Here is a 15,796-nt window from a genome sequence, read left to right on the forward strand (position 1 = left end):
GGTCTGAGCCTGTTAAGAAACCACAGTGTGGCCTAGATTCAAGGTAGGATTTGGAAGCATTAGTGCCTTTCTTGGACAAGCAGGTACTTGTGTACAGGGGACACTGGCTATGAGGTGATTGTCCCACTGACTCCCCATCTAAAAATGATTAAAAAGCAACTTGGTTTCTCTTCAGAGCCATGGGATAGTGGATAAAGCACTGGACAGGGACTTGGGAGACCAGCGTTTTATTCCTAGGTCTGCCACTGGGTGACATTGGGCAAGCCACTTTGCCTTTCTGTGCCCCAGTTTCCCCCTCTGTAAAATGGGGATAAGGATGCTGACCTCCTTTGTAAAGTGCTTTGAGAGCTGCTGATGAGAAGCTGATGGATAGGAACTAGGGATTGTTATTAATCTATTGCAGTGAAGATGCAACTAAGGCATGTGCTCCAGAATGAGCTGGAAACCCAGACCTGATTCAGGTGTGACTCGTAGCTGTAGCAAGTTGTCTCCCATTGTAAGAGCCAGGGGTGTGCTCCTGCAGTGACACAGCTGACAAGCTCTGCCAGAATGCCAAGAAGGGATCCAGGCACTCTTCATTCCAATGGCAGCTCTCCCCAAAGTGCAATAATGATAGTACCTTGGTGTGTCCTCTTGGGGAATCTCATCATGAGAGGAGCCTCACAATCCTGCCAAGCGGTGAGCAGTAACATTAGCCCCATTGTACAGGTAGGGAGAGTGAGGCACAGGGGGAAGTGACTTGCTCAAGGTCACCCAGCAAGTCAGTGGCAGGGCTGGGAATAGAAGCCAGGAGGAACTAACACCCTGGGACGAAGTGAGGCGCATACAGAGGCAGAATCTGGGCTAGAGTAACCCTGACAGCCTTTTGCCCCTTCTCTGGCACCTTGGGATCCCAAAGAACTTGGAGAACATTGATCCACCAGCCCTGGAGGCACAGGCCTGCGTTATCTCTGCTTTACAGAATGAGAAGCTGAGGCCCAGATGGAGGAAGTGACTGAGTCTGAGGTCATGGAAATAGGCAGAAGTGGAGCCAGGAACAGAATCCAGATCCCCCGATCTGCTGCTTTAGCCACTAGGCCACATTCCCCTGCCAGAGCTCAGAATAGAACCCAGGAGTCCTGGATCAATTCTCTGCTGCAGCCACAAGACCCCACTCCTTTTCTGGAACTAGGAATAGAACCCAGGAGTCGTGGCTCCAGGGCCCCTCTCCTAGCCACTAGTCTGTGCTTTCCCCCAGGGCTAAATCCACTGTATAAATAAAGCCCCCGAAAGAGGTTTCAGCTGCTTCTCCCAGCTGTGAGGTCTGGGAGCTGGGTTAGCAGGGCAAAGACAGCATGATCCTTTTGGTCGCTTCCAGCATTCAGAACAGCCTTGAACTGGCCCCTGCGGAATCCCCATTGATCCCTGCAGACAATTGGGGACTGATGGGGTCCCCCAGCCCAGGCTAATTCCTTTCCCTTTGGAGGCAGCCCATTGCCTGGGGCGAGGGGTCACTTACTTCAAACAGAGCTGGCTTCGGAGATCACTTGGAATCCACACACACCCGCCCCCCGGAACCTGGAGGTTCCTCCCACACGTGAAGTATTAGCACAGGAAAGATGGGACCTTGCTGAATGCCTCACAGCCTTGGCACGAGTGGGGAATTGTCTGTGCTAAACAATGGAGCATTGAGAAATAACAGAGTGGGACCCAGTGGTTAGAGCAGGGGGATGGGTCCAGGAATCCTGGGTTCTACCCCCCAGGCAGGGCCGGTGCAAGGATATTTGGCGCCCTAGGCGAAACTTCCATCTTGCGCCCCCCCCCCCCAAATCACATACAGTATACACAATACACGGTCACAGAGTAACATGTTATAATTTAGAATTTATGTTTCCGCGCTTTAAGTTTAGCAAATTTAGAAACAAGTTCCTCCAAGTCAATGCTGTGAGCAACATCATGTTCTAGTGACAAGGTAGAGAGCCCAACAAGTCTTTGTTGCAACATTGATGTTCGCATGTATGTTTTTATCAACTTGAGCTTCGAGAAGCTTTGCTCACCACTGGCCACAGAAACTGGGAGAGTCAAGAGGATGTGAAGAGCAATAACTGTGTTAGGGACACTATCTGTCAGCTGGGGGTCAGGGCTGTGGGGAGGATGGGGTCAGGGGGTTTCCAGCTCAGAGAGACTGGACTCGGAGCTGGGGGTCAGGGCTGTGGGGGGGATGGGGTCAGGGGGGTGCCTGGGGGCACTGGGGCAGCTCAGCTCTGCAGGCTGCTCTTCTCTCCAGCCATCCAGGCACACGGGGAGCAGCAGCAGCAGGGACCAGCCAAGGACCAAGGGGGCAGGAGCACAGGCACCTGAGGCCAAGCTGTGGGGAAGCACTTGCTTACATTGCCCAACGCATGAGCATCGGGGCCCTCTTCCTTCCTCCACTCCACCAGACCACCGCTGAGACTCTCTTCTTCTCCTGCCCCTCGCTGGGGCTGACGTGGAGGCTGAAACAGGGGGCAGCCCCTGCTTTCCTCCAGAAGCCCTGGTGTCGCGCTGCCCTCGCAGGGCTCCTGCCACGTGCCCTAAGCAGAGCTGCGCAGCTCTGCCCAGCCACCGGCGCCCCCGCCGGCAACGAGAAAAATGGCACAGGCTGGAGCCCCTGCTCTGGGAGGGAGAGGGATTCTGAGCCTCTGCCTACAGCCCAGGGATTCCCCTGGGTCAGCGCGCCGCGGGCAGCCCGAACCTCTGGGCTGCCACGGCAGAACGCTGACCCAGGGGACCCCCTGAACTGCTGGCTGCTGCGGCGGCACCCTGAGCCAGGGGGGACCCTGGGCTACTGGCTGCCCACTGACCCACAGGGGCCCCAGGACTGCCATGACAGCGCCCTGACCCAGGGCAGGCCCTGGGCTGCCAGCTGCCGCGGCAGCGCCCTGACCCAGGGGACACCCTAGGCTGCCAGCAGCTCAGACTCCCTCTCTGTCCCAGCAGCAGCAGCTGCTCAACCATTTAAAAAAAATTGGGGGGCGCTGCTTTTTGGCGCCCCAGGCAACTGCCTAGTCCGCCTAAATGGTTGCACCGGCCCTGCTCGCAGCTCTGTCTATCCCCAAGTCCCCCACCTCATGTGTCTTTGCTCAATTTGCTTCTACTCTCTATTCTGTTTCCTCCTCTGCTCCCTAGAGAACTGGGCTGGGAGTCAAACACATTGCAGCCAGGCCACCAGAGAAGTAGCAGAGGGGAGGGGATTGGAATTTCAGCACCTGCTGCAAAGGGCTCCATCCCCATCACCCCTCCCGCCTGCCCCAGATGCCAGTGGCTGCCCCATTTGATTAGAAACCAGGCCCGGGCTTAGCAGAGCCAATTATCCGCAGGGAAGGGGGCTGACACGGCTCCAACAGACCAAAGACCAGGCCAGGTCCAGCAGGAGCAGATAAAAACCTCCTTCCTTCCCACTGCTGGGCTGTTAGCACGTGTGTGACAAAGGCTGGCAAGGGCGAAGGATTCATCACACTGGGACCCAACGTTTTTAGTCTCCATTCATTCTGCTCCCTTCCAATCCCTCTGTTCCACTTCCTGGGAAGATGCTTTGATCTATCTCCCTCAACCCCCCCCCCCCCCCCCCGGCTCACTACGCCTCCCGCATGACCTCCAGCAGCCAGGATTATCTCCCCCATGCCCCTGAACCGAAAGCACTTCATCACTAGTCGCCTCCATGGGAGTTAATCAGGTTAAGGAGCTGAGCTGGGCCTTGGAGAGTGTGCACAGTCCAGTCTAGCACATGGGCGGGGGCACCAGCACCAGGAAATGCACAAGCCACAGCTACACTGCAGCCATCTGGTGCACAGCTCTGGCCAGCGGGGGCACGAAGAGGTGTGATCCCTGTCCGACATCCAGCGGAAGAGTCTAGCGTAGCTGGTTTCGCGCGTGAGCCAGACCCGTACACAGCACGGCTCTGCCAGCGCCCACGCTTGGCCGGCTCTCTTGCTGTAGCATAGCAGGACAGTGCTCATCAACATGGGAAAGTTAAATCAACACAGCTGTGAAAATCCCCCTGCCCGCAAAGCACCAGGGGCAGGTGGACAGAACTCCCAGCGCAGGCACAGATATGTCAATGGCAAAACATTGCCATCGCTTGGGGTAGTGGAGTTCCTACACCAGCAGAAATAGCTTCCTGCAGCTCAGGCCCTCCCCTCGCTGAGGGGTTATGCCAGCACAGCTACAGCAAGCTAGCTATTCCAGTATCATGCAGACACAGCCTTAATGTGGACCAGGCCTCAGCAAGGCGGAATCTGTGCCTCAAAGTTTGAGTGCCGGCATTCACATGGGAGCACAGTCATCGTTTAAGGCTGAAGGGGCTATTGCGATCATCCAGCTCAGGCTCCTGCAGAACACAAGCCGGAGAATCGCCCCCACCAGCCCAAAGCTCATGGCTGAGATAGACCACAGCCTTACCAAAAGATGCCCCCCTTGATGAAGACTCTACTGTACCCTTAATTCTCCCTGTGAGGGCCACGGCAGGTAGGACAGCCCAATGGTTAGGGCAGTAACCTGGGAATTGGGATCCCTGGGATCCATTCCCAGCCCTGATACAGAATTCCTTAGGGGACCTAGGCCAAGTCACTTAGGCCCAGCTCCTCTGAGGCATTAGGGGCATCCTCTGAGTTCCCTGGGAGTTTGGTGCTTAACTGCTCTGAGGGTCTGGATCTCTAACCCCCCTGCTTCTGAAGTGGGACATTAGCCCCACACTGCCTGACAGAGACAGCATGTGATGTGCTCAGACATCAAGGTGATGGGGCCAGATGAGGACATGAGACAGAACCATACAGGGAGTCACGAATGCAGATCCCGCACAGGGTGGAAGTCCTGCAGGGACCAGATTTCACACAATGCAGTTTTTTTTTCTCACAACAGTTAACCTGTGGAACTCCTTGCCAGAGGATGTTGTGAAGGCCAAGACTGTAAAAGGGTTCAGAAAAGAACTATATAAATTCATGGAGGATAGGTCCATCAATGGCTATTAGCCAAGATGGGCAGGGAGGGTGTCCCTAGCCTGTTTGCCAGAAGCTGGGAATGGGCAACAGGGGATGGATCACTTGATAATTCCCTGTTCTGTTTATTCCCTCTGTGGCACCTGACATTGGCCACTGTTGGAAGACAGGATACTGGCCTAGATGGTTCTTTGGTCTGACCCAGTATGGCCCCTTCTTATGTTGAGATCCACCACAGATCCCTGCTAGCCAAGCCAAGGGGAACCTCCCTCAGGCTGTCCTGAGCACAGAAGGCTCTAGGGATGGTTAGCTCACAAGAACCAAGTGGATCCTGTATCCAAGCCCCCAGGGCAGGAGCCTACAGCTATCCTAATTTTATAGTCCCCAAGGAGGTGGAACAGAGGAGTTACAGGAGAGGACGTTCCCCCCAGTACATTTTATTAAAGCACTGGAGGATAGTCAGGGCAGGGAGACACCCCGGCAGTGTGTTCCTTCCCCCAGGCATTTTCAGAGACCAATCTGTGTGGCTGGAGTCAGTCAAGGGCGCTGGTAAGAGAACATGAGATTTAGCATCCCAGCTCCACAGGCCCAAGCTGCTCCTCTTCCACTCACAGCAAATGAGTTTAGCCCCAGGTGCGTAACTCACACAAGCAGGTTTTCCTAGGTGCTGCCACAAACTCCAACAGGACTCCCAGGCTTGGGAGGTGGGGCCCACAGCCAGCAATTCACCAGCCAAAAGCCTTGAGACTGTTCTTGCTAACTCTTCTGTAGCTACACCTGCTGCCGCCCGAGGAAACACCCTGCCTGACTCTGCAGTGGGAGTACAGCCCTCAGTCACTTTCCTGCCATACGGAAGGGACAGAGAATCCCTCGCATGGGGCCTGGCTGAGAACGACCGAGCTGCCCAGTCCCGTTGAGCCTCAGCGTCCTTCCAGGTGACAAGACAGGCTTCGCTTGTGCCATTTGTGGCACGAGGCAGGTGAACCACATAGGGTTAAGCCATCCCCAGCTACAAGGCATGGAACAGGCCCTGGGGGAATATGAACCACGGGAGAAGTTAGAGGAGGAAGTTGCTGCAAAAGCACTTGTGTTCAGGGACACACAGCTGCCCCATCCCTCCACAGGGCTTCAAGCTGAGCAACTCAGGTTACAGGGGAGACTTGCTGGACTGGCCCTTCTTCTTGGCTCCCTTCTCTGGTGCTTTGACCACGGTCAGCTTCTTGGCCATGCTGGTGCTGGCTTTCATCATCACCTCGTGTTCAATCTTCTTCCGGATGCCGACTTCCAAGTTCTGGGGAGGAAGAAGGCCGAGAGGCAAATTAACCCTGTGGCCGCCATCTAAGCAGGGGCCTCCTAAGGAGCTAAATGGGAGCCCCCTAGTCCCTGCCCAGCCCCCGCCTCTCACCTCCCTTCACCACTCTACCAACAAGTGCAACTAAACAGGTCTCTGCCTGAGCAAGTGAGACACCTTTGGAAATCACAGAACTGGAAGGGACCTTGAGAAGTCATCTAGTCCACTGCCTGACACTCCTGACGGGAGTGAGTATTTAGATCATCCCTGACGGGTTTATCTAACCCGCTCTTAAAAATCTCCAGTGACGGAGATTCCACAACCACGGTCTGCACACACAGAGCAGAACTCAAATTGTGTTCCCACACAGGGTTCCAGGCTAACATTTCCCATGTCCATGTCTAGCATGGTTCCAGTCATGCTTTTGTTAGTGCTGCCAAGCGATTAAAACAATCCATCATCAGCACAGAAGCTTGTCCTCTGGAATGGGGCCAAGGCATACAAATGTTTAGCATATCTGGTACTTAAGACCTTGCAATGCTGACTACAAAAGTACCATGTGAATGCCTGTTCTCACTTTCAGGTGACATTGTAAATAAGTCGGCAGCATTATCTCCTGTAAATGTAAACAAACTTGTTTGTCTGAGCGATTGGCTGAACAAGAAGTAGGACTGGGTGGACTTGTAGGCCCTAAAGTTTTACATTGTTTTGTTATTGAGTGCAGTTATTTAATTTAAAAAAATTGACATTTGTAAGTTGCACCTTTCACACTAAAGACATTGCACTACAGTACTTGTATGAGTTGAACTGAAAAATACTAGTCATTTTTACAATGCAAATATTTGTAATCAAAAGTAATATAGTGAGCACTGCACACTTTGTATTCTGTTGTAATCGAAATCAAAATATTTGAAAATGTAGAAAAATATGTAAATAAATGGCATTCTATTGTTTAACAGTGTGATTAAAACTGCGATTAGTTTCTTTAAATCACAATTTTTTTTTGAGTTAATTGCATGAGTTAACTGCGATTAAATCAACAGCCCTCATTTTTATTGATTAGCTGTATTCAAGTAGTGGCTAGGAGCTCCTGTCGCAGACCAGGACCCCGCTGTGCTAAGTGACGTACAGACACAGAACAGGCAGTTTTCACCGTCGCAGAATTTACTATGAACAGCAAGAGACAAGAGATGATGCAGGCCGACTGACAGATGAGCACAAGGAAACAGTGGTGCAGTCTGTTTGGGTAGGGTGGTGTGGCAGATGTACACGCTGCTCTGTGTTTACACCAGAGGATCGAGTTAGGGCTTTGTAAAACTGAAAAGCAGCTGTCCTATTACCCCTGGAGAGGAACCTTTACACAAGGGTGGCCAAACTTACTGATCCTCCAAGCCATGTACAATAATATTCAGGAGCTCGAGAGCTGCACAACCTTTACATGTGCATTTTTTTAAGACAACAACACCCTACTTACTGTATTCTGGATAATTACTGCTAGAGCTAGACGCCTTTTGGGTCTCCATCCCAGCTGTAAGTCTTTGGAAATCCAGTTGTCAAGGCGGTAGAGATGTTGATTTGTAAGGACTGATTTTACCAACTTTGTCAGGGAGTACAGCAATTCACAGCAGTATGTTGTGCTGAAAATTGAATGAGTCGCATACTAGTCTTCTTCAGTTGAGGATACTTTGTTCCTGGCACTTGCTTCCAGAACTTGATTGAAGACTGTGATTTATGCATCATCTTTAGAGCCTGGTCCTCCTGGAGTTCCATTGCTATAGTAAGTGTTTCCGTAACCATGGTTTTGGGAATTGGACAGCCATCGTTGATCACAATCAATCATGAATGGGGTTACAAGAAAGGCGAATCAGGATCTCAACTTCTGCAAGTCTTCAAACCTGGCCAGAAAGTCATTAAGCAGTCCTTGTAATTTACCTCTGCATTCCTCAACTTTGGGATCTTCCACTTTGATTTCGGGAATGTGTTCACCCTATTCTTGAGATGGAAAAAGTGGTTGAAGTCTCTTGAAACTGTGTCTCTTTGCAGAAGCTGTAACTTGTTCTGGAAGCTGAAGACTGTCTGAATAAGGTCAGAAATATTCTTATCCTTCCATGGAATCGTAGCAAACAAATATGGCTATTTGCGGTTTATCTTGTATATCTGTGGATTTGTCGAGAGCTAGGCTGAATGCTAGAGAATTCTTTAGATCGTTTTGCATCTTGCTTGCAACATCAGCATTGATCTGGGAAGATACACGTCTCCATAGTGTGGCATAAAATTGGAATTTGTTTTATTAGTCGTTGAAGTTGTGTGTTATTTGGATCTAAAATTGCAACCATTTCCACAATATTCATCAGAATATGGATGTTTAGCACGAGCGATATTCCATGACATAATAAAACTAGCTTCAGTCGTTGTGTCGGCTTCCTTACTGAATGCTGAAAGCAGCGTCTGTTAACTGTTTAGGCATAATTTTAGTGCGGTTAGCTTGTTTTTCCTTAATTCTGAATCAGGAGGGTAATTAGATGAAAAGTTATTGTGATTTGTTTCACAGTGATGTTTCAAGTTGCTCGCTTCATAGTGAATGAGCGATGCATTGCGGATAAGGCACAGAGGTTTGCCACCTTTAACAGTAAATGCAAACTCTTCCTCCCATTCTGGCTTAAAACTTCGGTTTTCTTCTTCATACTTGTATTTCTTACAATTTGAAGATATTGTCATTCATGAACTTAACGTAGGGTTAACACTTAAACCTAAAAACTATTCAAATGCAACTTATGAACCATAAACAGAGCTTGTATTCTGTGAACACACCAGGTCCACACAGAACAAAATCTAAATACAGAAAAACAAAATTTCCTGAAGTTTCTCTGCAAGCCCTGCACTTTAACTGTCTAAGAACTGCACTGTGGCTCACAAGCTGCTGTTTGGCCAAGCCTGCTCTAATAACTAGGTCTCTACCAAATTCATGGTCCATTTTGGTCAATTTCACGGCTGTAGGATTTTAAAAATAGTAAATATCATGATTTCAACAATTTAAATCTGAAATTTCATGGTGTTATAATCGTAGGGATCCTGATCCAAAAAGTTGGGGGGGGTCACAAGGATATTGTTGGGGGGGGGGGGCGTGGTACTGCTACCCTTACTTCTGCGATGCTGCTGGTGGTGCCTGGCCAACAAGCTCTGAAGGCAGTATAGAAATAAGGGTGGCAATACTGCAACCCCCACCCCCCCACACACACAACTTCCTTTTGGGTGAGGACCCCCACTTTGAGACAAACTGGTCTCCCCTGTGAAATCTGTACAGTATAGGGTAATGGGACACACAAGATCCGATTTCATATAAAAGCTGCCACTGCTGCTGGGGGCTGTCTGTTTCTCACACCCCACCTCACCTTTTTCAGCTTCTGCTGCTGGATCACCCGAGCTTTTTTGGGAGCAATTATCCGGCCTGGAGGAGACACATGGGAGAGGGGAGATCAGTATTGGGACCCACAGAAGCACAACTCAGCGCCAGCAGCTGAACGGCCCCAGGGTGGGGATCCCTGGGAGGGGCCTGGGGCAGGGGGGGTAACAGCCTCTCCCTGGGGACTGCAGGAGGATGGGGCTGCTGGGGCCTCTGAAGTGCGGAGGGCTAAGGGGTCACTTACCCCCCCGGGGGTGCCCGGGAGCCGGGGCCCCGCTAACCCCCCCCCCCGCCGCGTGCCCGGGAGCCGGGGCCCCGCCGACCCCCCCCCGTCGCGTGCCCGGGAGCCGGGGCCCCGCCAACCCCCCCCCGCCGCGTGCCCGGGAGCCGGGGCCCCGCTAACCCCCCCGGGGGCGCCCGGTGGTCTCGGGGCCTGGCCCCGCCCCCAGGCCGCTCACCTCCCTTCCGGGGTCCCCGGACCCCCTGGGCCGCCGGCTTCTTCCCCCCGCCCGGCTTCTGGGCCTGGAACTTCTGCTTCCCCTGAGCCATGAGGCGGCCTCCACATCCGGCGGAGCCCCAGTGCACGCCGGGATGCAGAGGGGCGGGGAAAAAACGTCACTTCCGCCGCATGCGGGCTTTCAGAGGGGAACCCAAGCGCACGGTGCACGCCGGGATACAGAGGGGCGGGGGTAACGTCACTTCCGCTGCATGCCTGAATACAGAACGGGACCCAACCGCCCAGTGCATGCCGGGATACAGAGGGGCGGCTGCAAACCACACGCTCAGGGCAACCTTGCCTGGATACATAGAGGCACGCTAACCCCAGTGCATGCCGGGATACCGAACACCCTGGGGGGCAGTGATGTCACCCCACCCAATTCCAGATATGCTCATCTGCCCCCCCCAGGCCCCCCAATTCAAAGCTCTGAGGGCAGCTGGGGCCTCCTGGGGAAGCTCCCTCTGCCCCCCGTTTGCTCTGCTATCAGTGAGTCAGGAGGAACCGCTGTGGCAGGTTCTGCCAGGCCACGTGGGCACTTCCCCCTGCTGCCATTCAGAACATCAAGTGAGCCTAAAGCACAAACCCCAGCCACGGGAGAATCTCCTGTGGCAGTAGAGGGGCTATGACACACAGGGAGGGAGCGAGGTAGTCAGACTCCATCCAGTAGAGGACACCCAGCTCCTTAAAGCCCTGCTAATTTAGACAGCTACAGGCATCAGCCCATGTGGACAAGTGGTAGTCAAAGGCGATGGGAATTTATTAACAGCGTGTAAAACAGAGCCAGGCAGGGGATGTATTACCCTGGCACACACAGAGTCTGGTCTCTGTGGAGGGAAAGCCAGGTCTCTCTCCCGTAATCCGAGTCAGGGCAGTTATTGGCCCAAGGGGTTCACTCTCCTTTCACTGCTCGGATGAGGGCCTCTCGGAGCTCTTCAGGGCGGAAGACACCAAGCTCCGTGATGATGCCCCCAGTGATGAGCTCATGCGGCGTGACATCGAAGGCCGGGTTCCAAACACCGATCCCTGGGCAGGAGAAAAACAGAGACACCGTGAGCCACTCAGCAACGTGACAAATACCCAACCAAGAATTCCCCCACTGGCCCCTTTCGCCCAGTACTGCCACCTCCTCTTGCACCAGAATAGCCCACTGGTCCACAATACTGTTCGGGGATGCGACCCCACTGCAGCACCTGGCGCTGCGATCCTCACTCCATTGACGTCCGTCAGCTCCTGGCTCGGCCGCTCCTCGATCACGATTTCAGCCCCTTCTGCCAAGCTCAGGTCACATGAGGTGCTAGGGGCCGCCACGTAGAAGGGGATCCCATGATGCTTTGCAGCGATGGCCAACTGGTAGGTGCCCACTTTGTTGGCGGTGTCGCCGTTGGCCACCACCCGGTCGGCTCCCACGACGACAGCTGGGCAAGGGAATGCAACGCTTAAAGTCCTGGAGGGGCGATTCCTGTGCCACACGACCGCCAAGGAGTCAGCATTGAGATGGCCACCTAAGCATTCGTGAGATCCTATCGCGGTCCTCTCCTCCTGCCCCCTTCCTGCCGCTAGTCAGCCTTGTGGCTGGCAGACCCCAATCCTCCTGCACCCCCAGGGACTGCACAGGGCCCCAAGAAAGCAGCTCTATGGAGCACCCAGCATGAGTCTCCAAGAGGCAGTGATGTCCGGGGAAAGGATACCGTGCTGGGAGAACACCGGGATTCTATTCCTGGCTATGCCTAGACACACCCAGCAGAGCAGTTGCAAGCCACAACCCCTCTCTATGCCTCAGCATGTCCACCCCGCTCACAGACGGGGGACAGTGGTACTAATACACTGGGGATGAAGTGCCCTACATTGAGAAATAGGTGTTACTGTCTCATCCATGCACAAGGCAGCACTGGTGCTGGCTCCTGTTGGTGTCATACTGGGTTAGAGGGATCTACTGATGTCTTGATTCCTGTGAGACTCAACCAAGATGGGTCCCCATCGCACTGGGTGTGGCACAGACGTCCCCCCCACACCCCCGTCATCACCATCGTGCGTGATGCTGCACAGACCCCAGCGAAGATCGGGGCATCCTTGTGCCACTTTGCGGATGCCCGCCCTTGACTGAGATCAGGGCTCTACCATGCCAGACTCCAGGATGGTCCCTGCCTTGAAGGGCTCACCAGCTTAACAAGCCCTAGGATCCACATCTCCTTCTAACAAGGCCAGCTGGCGCCTGTGGTGGTGGGGTTCAGGCTGCAGTGTCTCCCACTCACCCGACACGCCCTTCTCCTTCATGGCCACAGAGACCATGCTATCCACAATGAGCGTGGCCGGGATGTGCTCGTACACCAGCTCGTAGGCCGTCAGCCGCGCCCCCTGGTTGTACGGCCGCGTCTCCGTGCAGTAGACGTGTGCCAGACAACCCAGGGCGTGCAAAGAGCGGATGACCCCTGCAAGGCGAGAGGGGAATCGTGCATGAGGGGAGGGAGAGGAGGAGGGCAAGAGGTTAGTGATTGGAGAGCGCAGGTTAGTGGTTAGAGCATGGTAGCAGGACCCCTGGGGTGAATTCCCCTGACCTGGGAGGGGAATGGGGTCTAGTGCTTAGAACAAAGGTTGGGAGTCAGGACTCCTGGGTTCTACTCCCTGGGTCTAAGTAGGGGGGTGGAGGATGGACTAGTGGTTAAAGCAGAGGGAACTGGAAGTCAGGACTCCTGGGTTCTCTGGCTCTGGGAGGGGAGAGGGGTCTAGTAGTAAGACCCGACTCTACTTGGCAGACCTGGCGGAACCCCCCTCTTCCTCCAACCCAATGTTTACAGGCAACGTGGCTCCCCCCCAGTGTGGGCAGATGCCCTCCCCCAGCCCCACTTACCCAGCGCGGTGCCATAGCCAGCGGTGGCCAGGGAACCGGTGTTGCAGTGGGTCAGCACTGTCACCTTGTCCTGCGGTGATGCCTGGAGCAGGTGGCGCGCCCCGTGCTCCCCGATGCTCCTGTTGTCTCGCAGATCCTTCTCTAGCATGGCCTCTGCCCACTGGATGACGCTGGGGGGTGAGGGGAAGGTTAGGGCACTGCTCCCTTGACCCCAAGGAAGGGAAGGGGCCATGGGCCTAGCTCTCACCTCTCCCGCAGGCTCTCAGCTGTGACCTCCTCACGCTGGGCCTCCTGGGAAGTGAAAGCCCCCAGCTCCTCGGCCGCCCGCGCCATGTTCACAGCCGTAGGGCGCGCAGTCACCAGGTAGCGGAGGGAGTCGTGGATGAAAGTCTCCAGGCCAGCCTTGCCCTGCCCCATGCCGGCCCCGCCATGCAGCTCCACTGCCAGGCTCAGGCACCCCACGATGGCAATGGCAGGGGCGCCTCGCACCTGGGGGACAGGGGGCACTGTCAGGGTGGAGTGGGATCCAAGGACCATATGGGAAGCTTTAGGGGGTAGGGTGGAGAGATGCTGCAGGGGAGGAGCTGCCACTCCAGGTCAGAGCAAGAGCCCAGCTAGGCCTGTCCCCAGACCAGCCCAGATCCAGTCCCCACCCCATGTCTCCATGCCCATATCCAGCCCTGCACCCTCCTCTCTGCACCTCCCAGCCCTGCACCCCCAACCTCTCTGCGCCCAGCCCCGCACCCCCTCCATACCCAGCCCCGCATGCTCCTCCATACCCAGCCCTGCACCTCCATCCCTCTGCGCCCAGCCCCGCACCCCCTCCATACCCAGCCCTGCACCTCCACCCGTCTGCGCCCAGGCCCGCATCCCCGCATCCCCCAACCACTCCGCGCCCAGCCACGCACCCCACTCCATACCCAGCCCTGCACCTCCACCCCTCTGCGCCCAGGCCCGCATCCCCGCATCCCCCAACCACTCCGCGCCCAGCCACGCACCCCACTCCATACCCGGCCATGCACCCCCCACCACCCCATACCCAGCCCCGCACCCCCCCACCGCTCCACGCCCAGCCCCGCACGCCCTACCCCTTCATACCCAGCCCTGCACCCCCCAAGCTTCGCGCCCAGCCCCGCGCCCTGCCGCAGCTCGCCCCTGCGCTGAACTCCCCTTTCTGCCCACGGGTGCCGCCTGCCCAGCGCCCCGGGGTGCCCCCACCTGCATGGCCCGGATGGCCTCCCAGCCCTGCCGCACGCCGCCGATCTGCTCGTAGCAGCTCCGCTGCGGCAGCAGCAGCTGGTTGAGGACGCGCAGGGAGCCGCGGCGGTAGCGCAGGGACTCCAGGCTCATGGCCCGCGGCCGGGCGGGGGGCGCAGCTCGGCCGGGAGGGACTCGGGCTTTGGCCGCTGCAGCTCCGGACGGACCCGGGCCTCGGGGCTCCGCACAGGGAGACCCGCGCTGCGCTGCGGCCCTAGCGCCGCCGAGTGCCGGGCTAGGCTCTGCCTCGGAAACCAGGATTATAAACCCGCAAGACCACGCGTCTGGCCGGCCCCCTGCTCTAACCACCAGGCACCACTGCCCTCCCCAGGAGTCCTGGCTCCCAGCCCCCCCTGCTCTAACCACCAGCCCCCACTCCCCGCCCAGAGCCAGGAGAGAACCCAGAAGTCCCAGCTCCCAGCGCTCTGCTCTAACCACCAGCTCCCACTGCCCTCCCGGAGCCGGGGAGAGAACCCATGAGTCCTGGCTCCCAGCCCCCCTGCTCTAAACATTAGCCCCCACTCCCCGCCCAGAGCCAGGAGAGAACCCAGAAGTCCCAGCTCCCAGCGCTCTGCTCTAACCACCAGCTCCCACTGCCCTCCTGGAGCCAGGGAGAGAACACAGGAGTCCTGGCTCCCAGCCTCCCCTGCTCTAACCACCAGCCCTCACTGCCCTCCTGGAGTGGGGGAGAGAACCCAGGAGTCCTGGTTCCCAGCCCCCCTGCTCTAACCACTAGCCCCCACTCCCCGTCCAGAGCCAGGAGAGAACCCAGAAGTCCCGGCTCCCAGCGCTCTGCTCTAACCACCAGCTCCCACTGCCCTCCTGGAGCCAGGGAGAGAACCCAGGAGTCCTGGCTCCCGGCCCCCCCTGCTCTAACCACCAGCCCCCACTGCCCTCCCGGAGCCAGGGAGAGAATCCAGGAGTCCTGGCTCCCAGCCTCCCCTGCTCTAACCACCAGCCCTCACTGCCCTCCTGGAGTGGGGGAGAGAACCCAGGAGTCCTGGTTCCCAGCCCCCTGCTCTAACAACCAGCCCCCACTGCCCTCCCCAGGAGTCCTGGCTCCCAGGCCCCCCTGCTCTAACCACCAGCCCCCACAGAGCCAGGAGAGAACCCAGGAGTCCTGGCTCCCAGCCCCCCCACTGTAACCACCAGCCCCCACTGCCCTCCCAGAGCTAGGGAGAACCCAGGAGTCCTGGCTCCCACCCCCTGCTCTAACCACTAGCCCCCACTGCCCTCCCAGAGCTGGGGAGAGAACCCAGGAGTCCTGGCTCCCAGCCCCCACCCCCACTGTAACCACCAGCCCCCACTACCCCCCAGAGCTAGGGAGAGAACCCAAGAGTCCTGGCTCCCAGCTCCCCCCCGCTCTAACCACCAGCCCCCACTGCCCTCCCAGAGGTAGGAAGAGAACCCAGGAGTCCTGGCTCCCGCCCCCCCCCCGCTCTAACCACCAGCCCCCACTGCCCTCTCAGAGCTGGGGAGAGAACCCAGGCATCCTGGTTCCCAGCTGCCTGCGCTAATCAACAGCCCCCACTCCCCTTCCAGA

General features: G+C 56.3%; 2 protein-coding genes across 2 annotated transcripts; both read right to left on the reverse strand.

The window, feature by feature from the left end:
* Positions 1 to 5,361: 5,361 nt before the first annotated feature.
* Positions 5,362 to 10,252, reverse strand: LOC115642471 (leydig cell tumor 10 kDa protein homolog). The gene is made up of 3 exons (XM_030545999.1): positions 10,108 to 10,252; positions 9,639 to 9,694; positions 5,362 to 6,246 (listed from the first exon to the last, which is right to left on the reverse strand). The coding sequence occupies exons 1-3, from the start codon at positions 10,196 to 10,198 to the stop codon at positions 6,103 to 6,105; spliced, it is 291 nt and encodes a 96-aa protein (XP_030401859.1). The 5' UTR covers positions 10,199 to 10,252; the 3' UTR covers positions 5,362 to 6,102.
* Positions 10,253 to 10,887: 635 nt separating this feature from the next.
* Positions 10,888 to 14,439, reverse strand: LOC115642452 (methylthioribose-1-phosphate isomerase-like). The gene is made up of 6 exons (XM_030545951.1): positions 14,215 to 14,439; positions 13,244 to 13,485; positions 12,997 to 13,166; positions 12,401 to 12,577; positions 11,339 to 11,563; positions 10,888 to 11,171 (listed from the first exon to the last, which is right to left on the reverse strand). The coding sequence occupies exons 1-6, from the start codon at positions 14,344 to 14,346 to the stop codon at positions 11,038 to 11,040; spliced, it is 1,080 nt and encodes a 359-aa protein (XP_030401811.1). The 5' UTR covers positions 14,347 to 14,439; the 3' UTR covers positions 10,888 to 11,037.
* Between the last annotated feature and the right edge of the window lie 1,357 nt (positions 14,440 to 15,796).

This window comes from Gopherus evgoodei, unplaced genomic scaffold (assembly GCF_007399415.2).
Source record: "Gopherus evgoodei ecotype Sinaloan lineage unplaced genomic scaffold, rGopEvg1_v1.p scaffold_40_arrow_ctg1, whole genome shotgun sequence".
NCBI lineage: Eukaryota > Metazoa > Chordata > Testudines > Testudinidae > Gopherus > Gopherus evgoodei.

What these genes read in the sequence shown, in the direction of transcription:
- LOC115642471 (XM_030545999.1), bottom strand. Translation starts at nt 10,198, where the DNA reads ATGGCTCAGGGGAAGCAGAAGTTCCAGGCCCAGAAGCCGGGCGGGGGG. An exon ending in CCGGGGACCCCGGAAGGGAG is followed by an intron (nt 9,695 to 10,107) that starts GTGAGCGGCCTG and finishes TGTCTCCTCCAG; the next exon opens with GCCGGATAATTGCTCCCAAA. An exon ending in AGCAGCAGAAGCTGAAAAAG is followed by an intron (nt 6,247 to 9,638) that starts GTGAGGTGGGGT and finishes CTTCCTCCCCAG; the next exon opens with AACTTGGAAGTCGGCATCCG.
- LOC115642452 (XM_030545951.1), bottom strand. Translation starts at nt 14,346, where the DNA reads ATGAGCCTGGAGTCCCTGCGCTACCGCCGCGGCTCCCTGCGCGTCCTC. An exon ending in TGGCTATGGCACCGCGCTGG is followed by an intron (nt 12,578 to 12,996) that starts GTAAGTGGGGCT and finishes CTCGCCTTGCAG; the next exon opens with GGGTCATCCGCTCTTTGCAC. An exon ending in GAAGGAGAAGGGCGTGTCGG is followed by an intron (nt 11,564 to 12,400) that starts GTGAGTGGGAGA and finishes TCCCTTGCCCAG; the next exon opens with CTGTCGTCGTGGGAGCCGAC.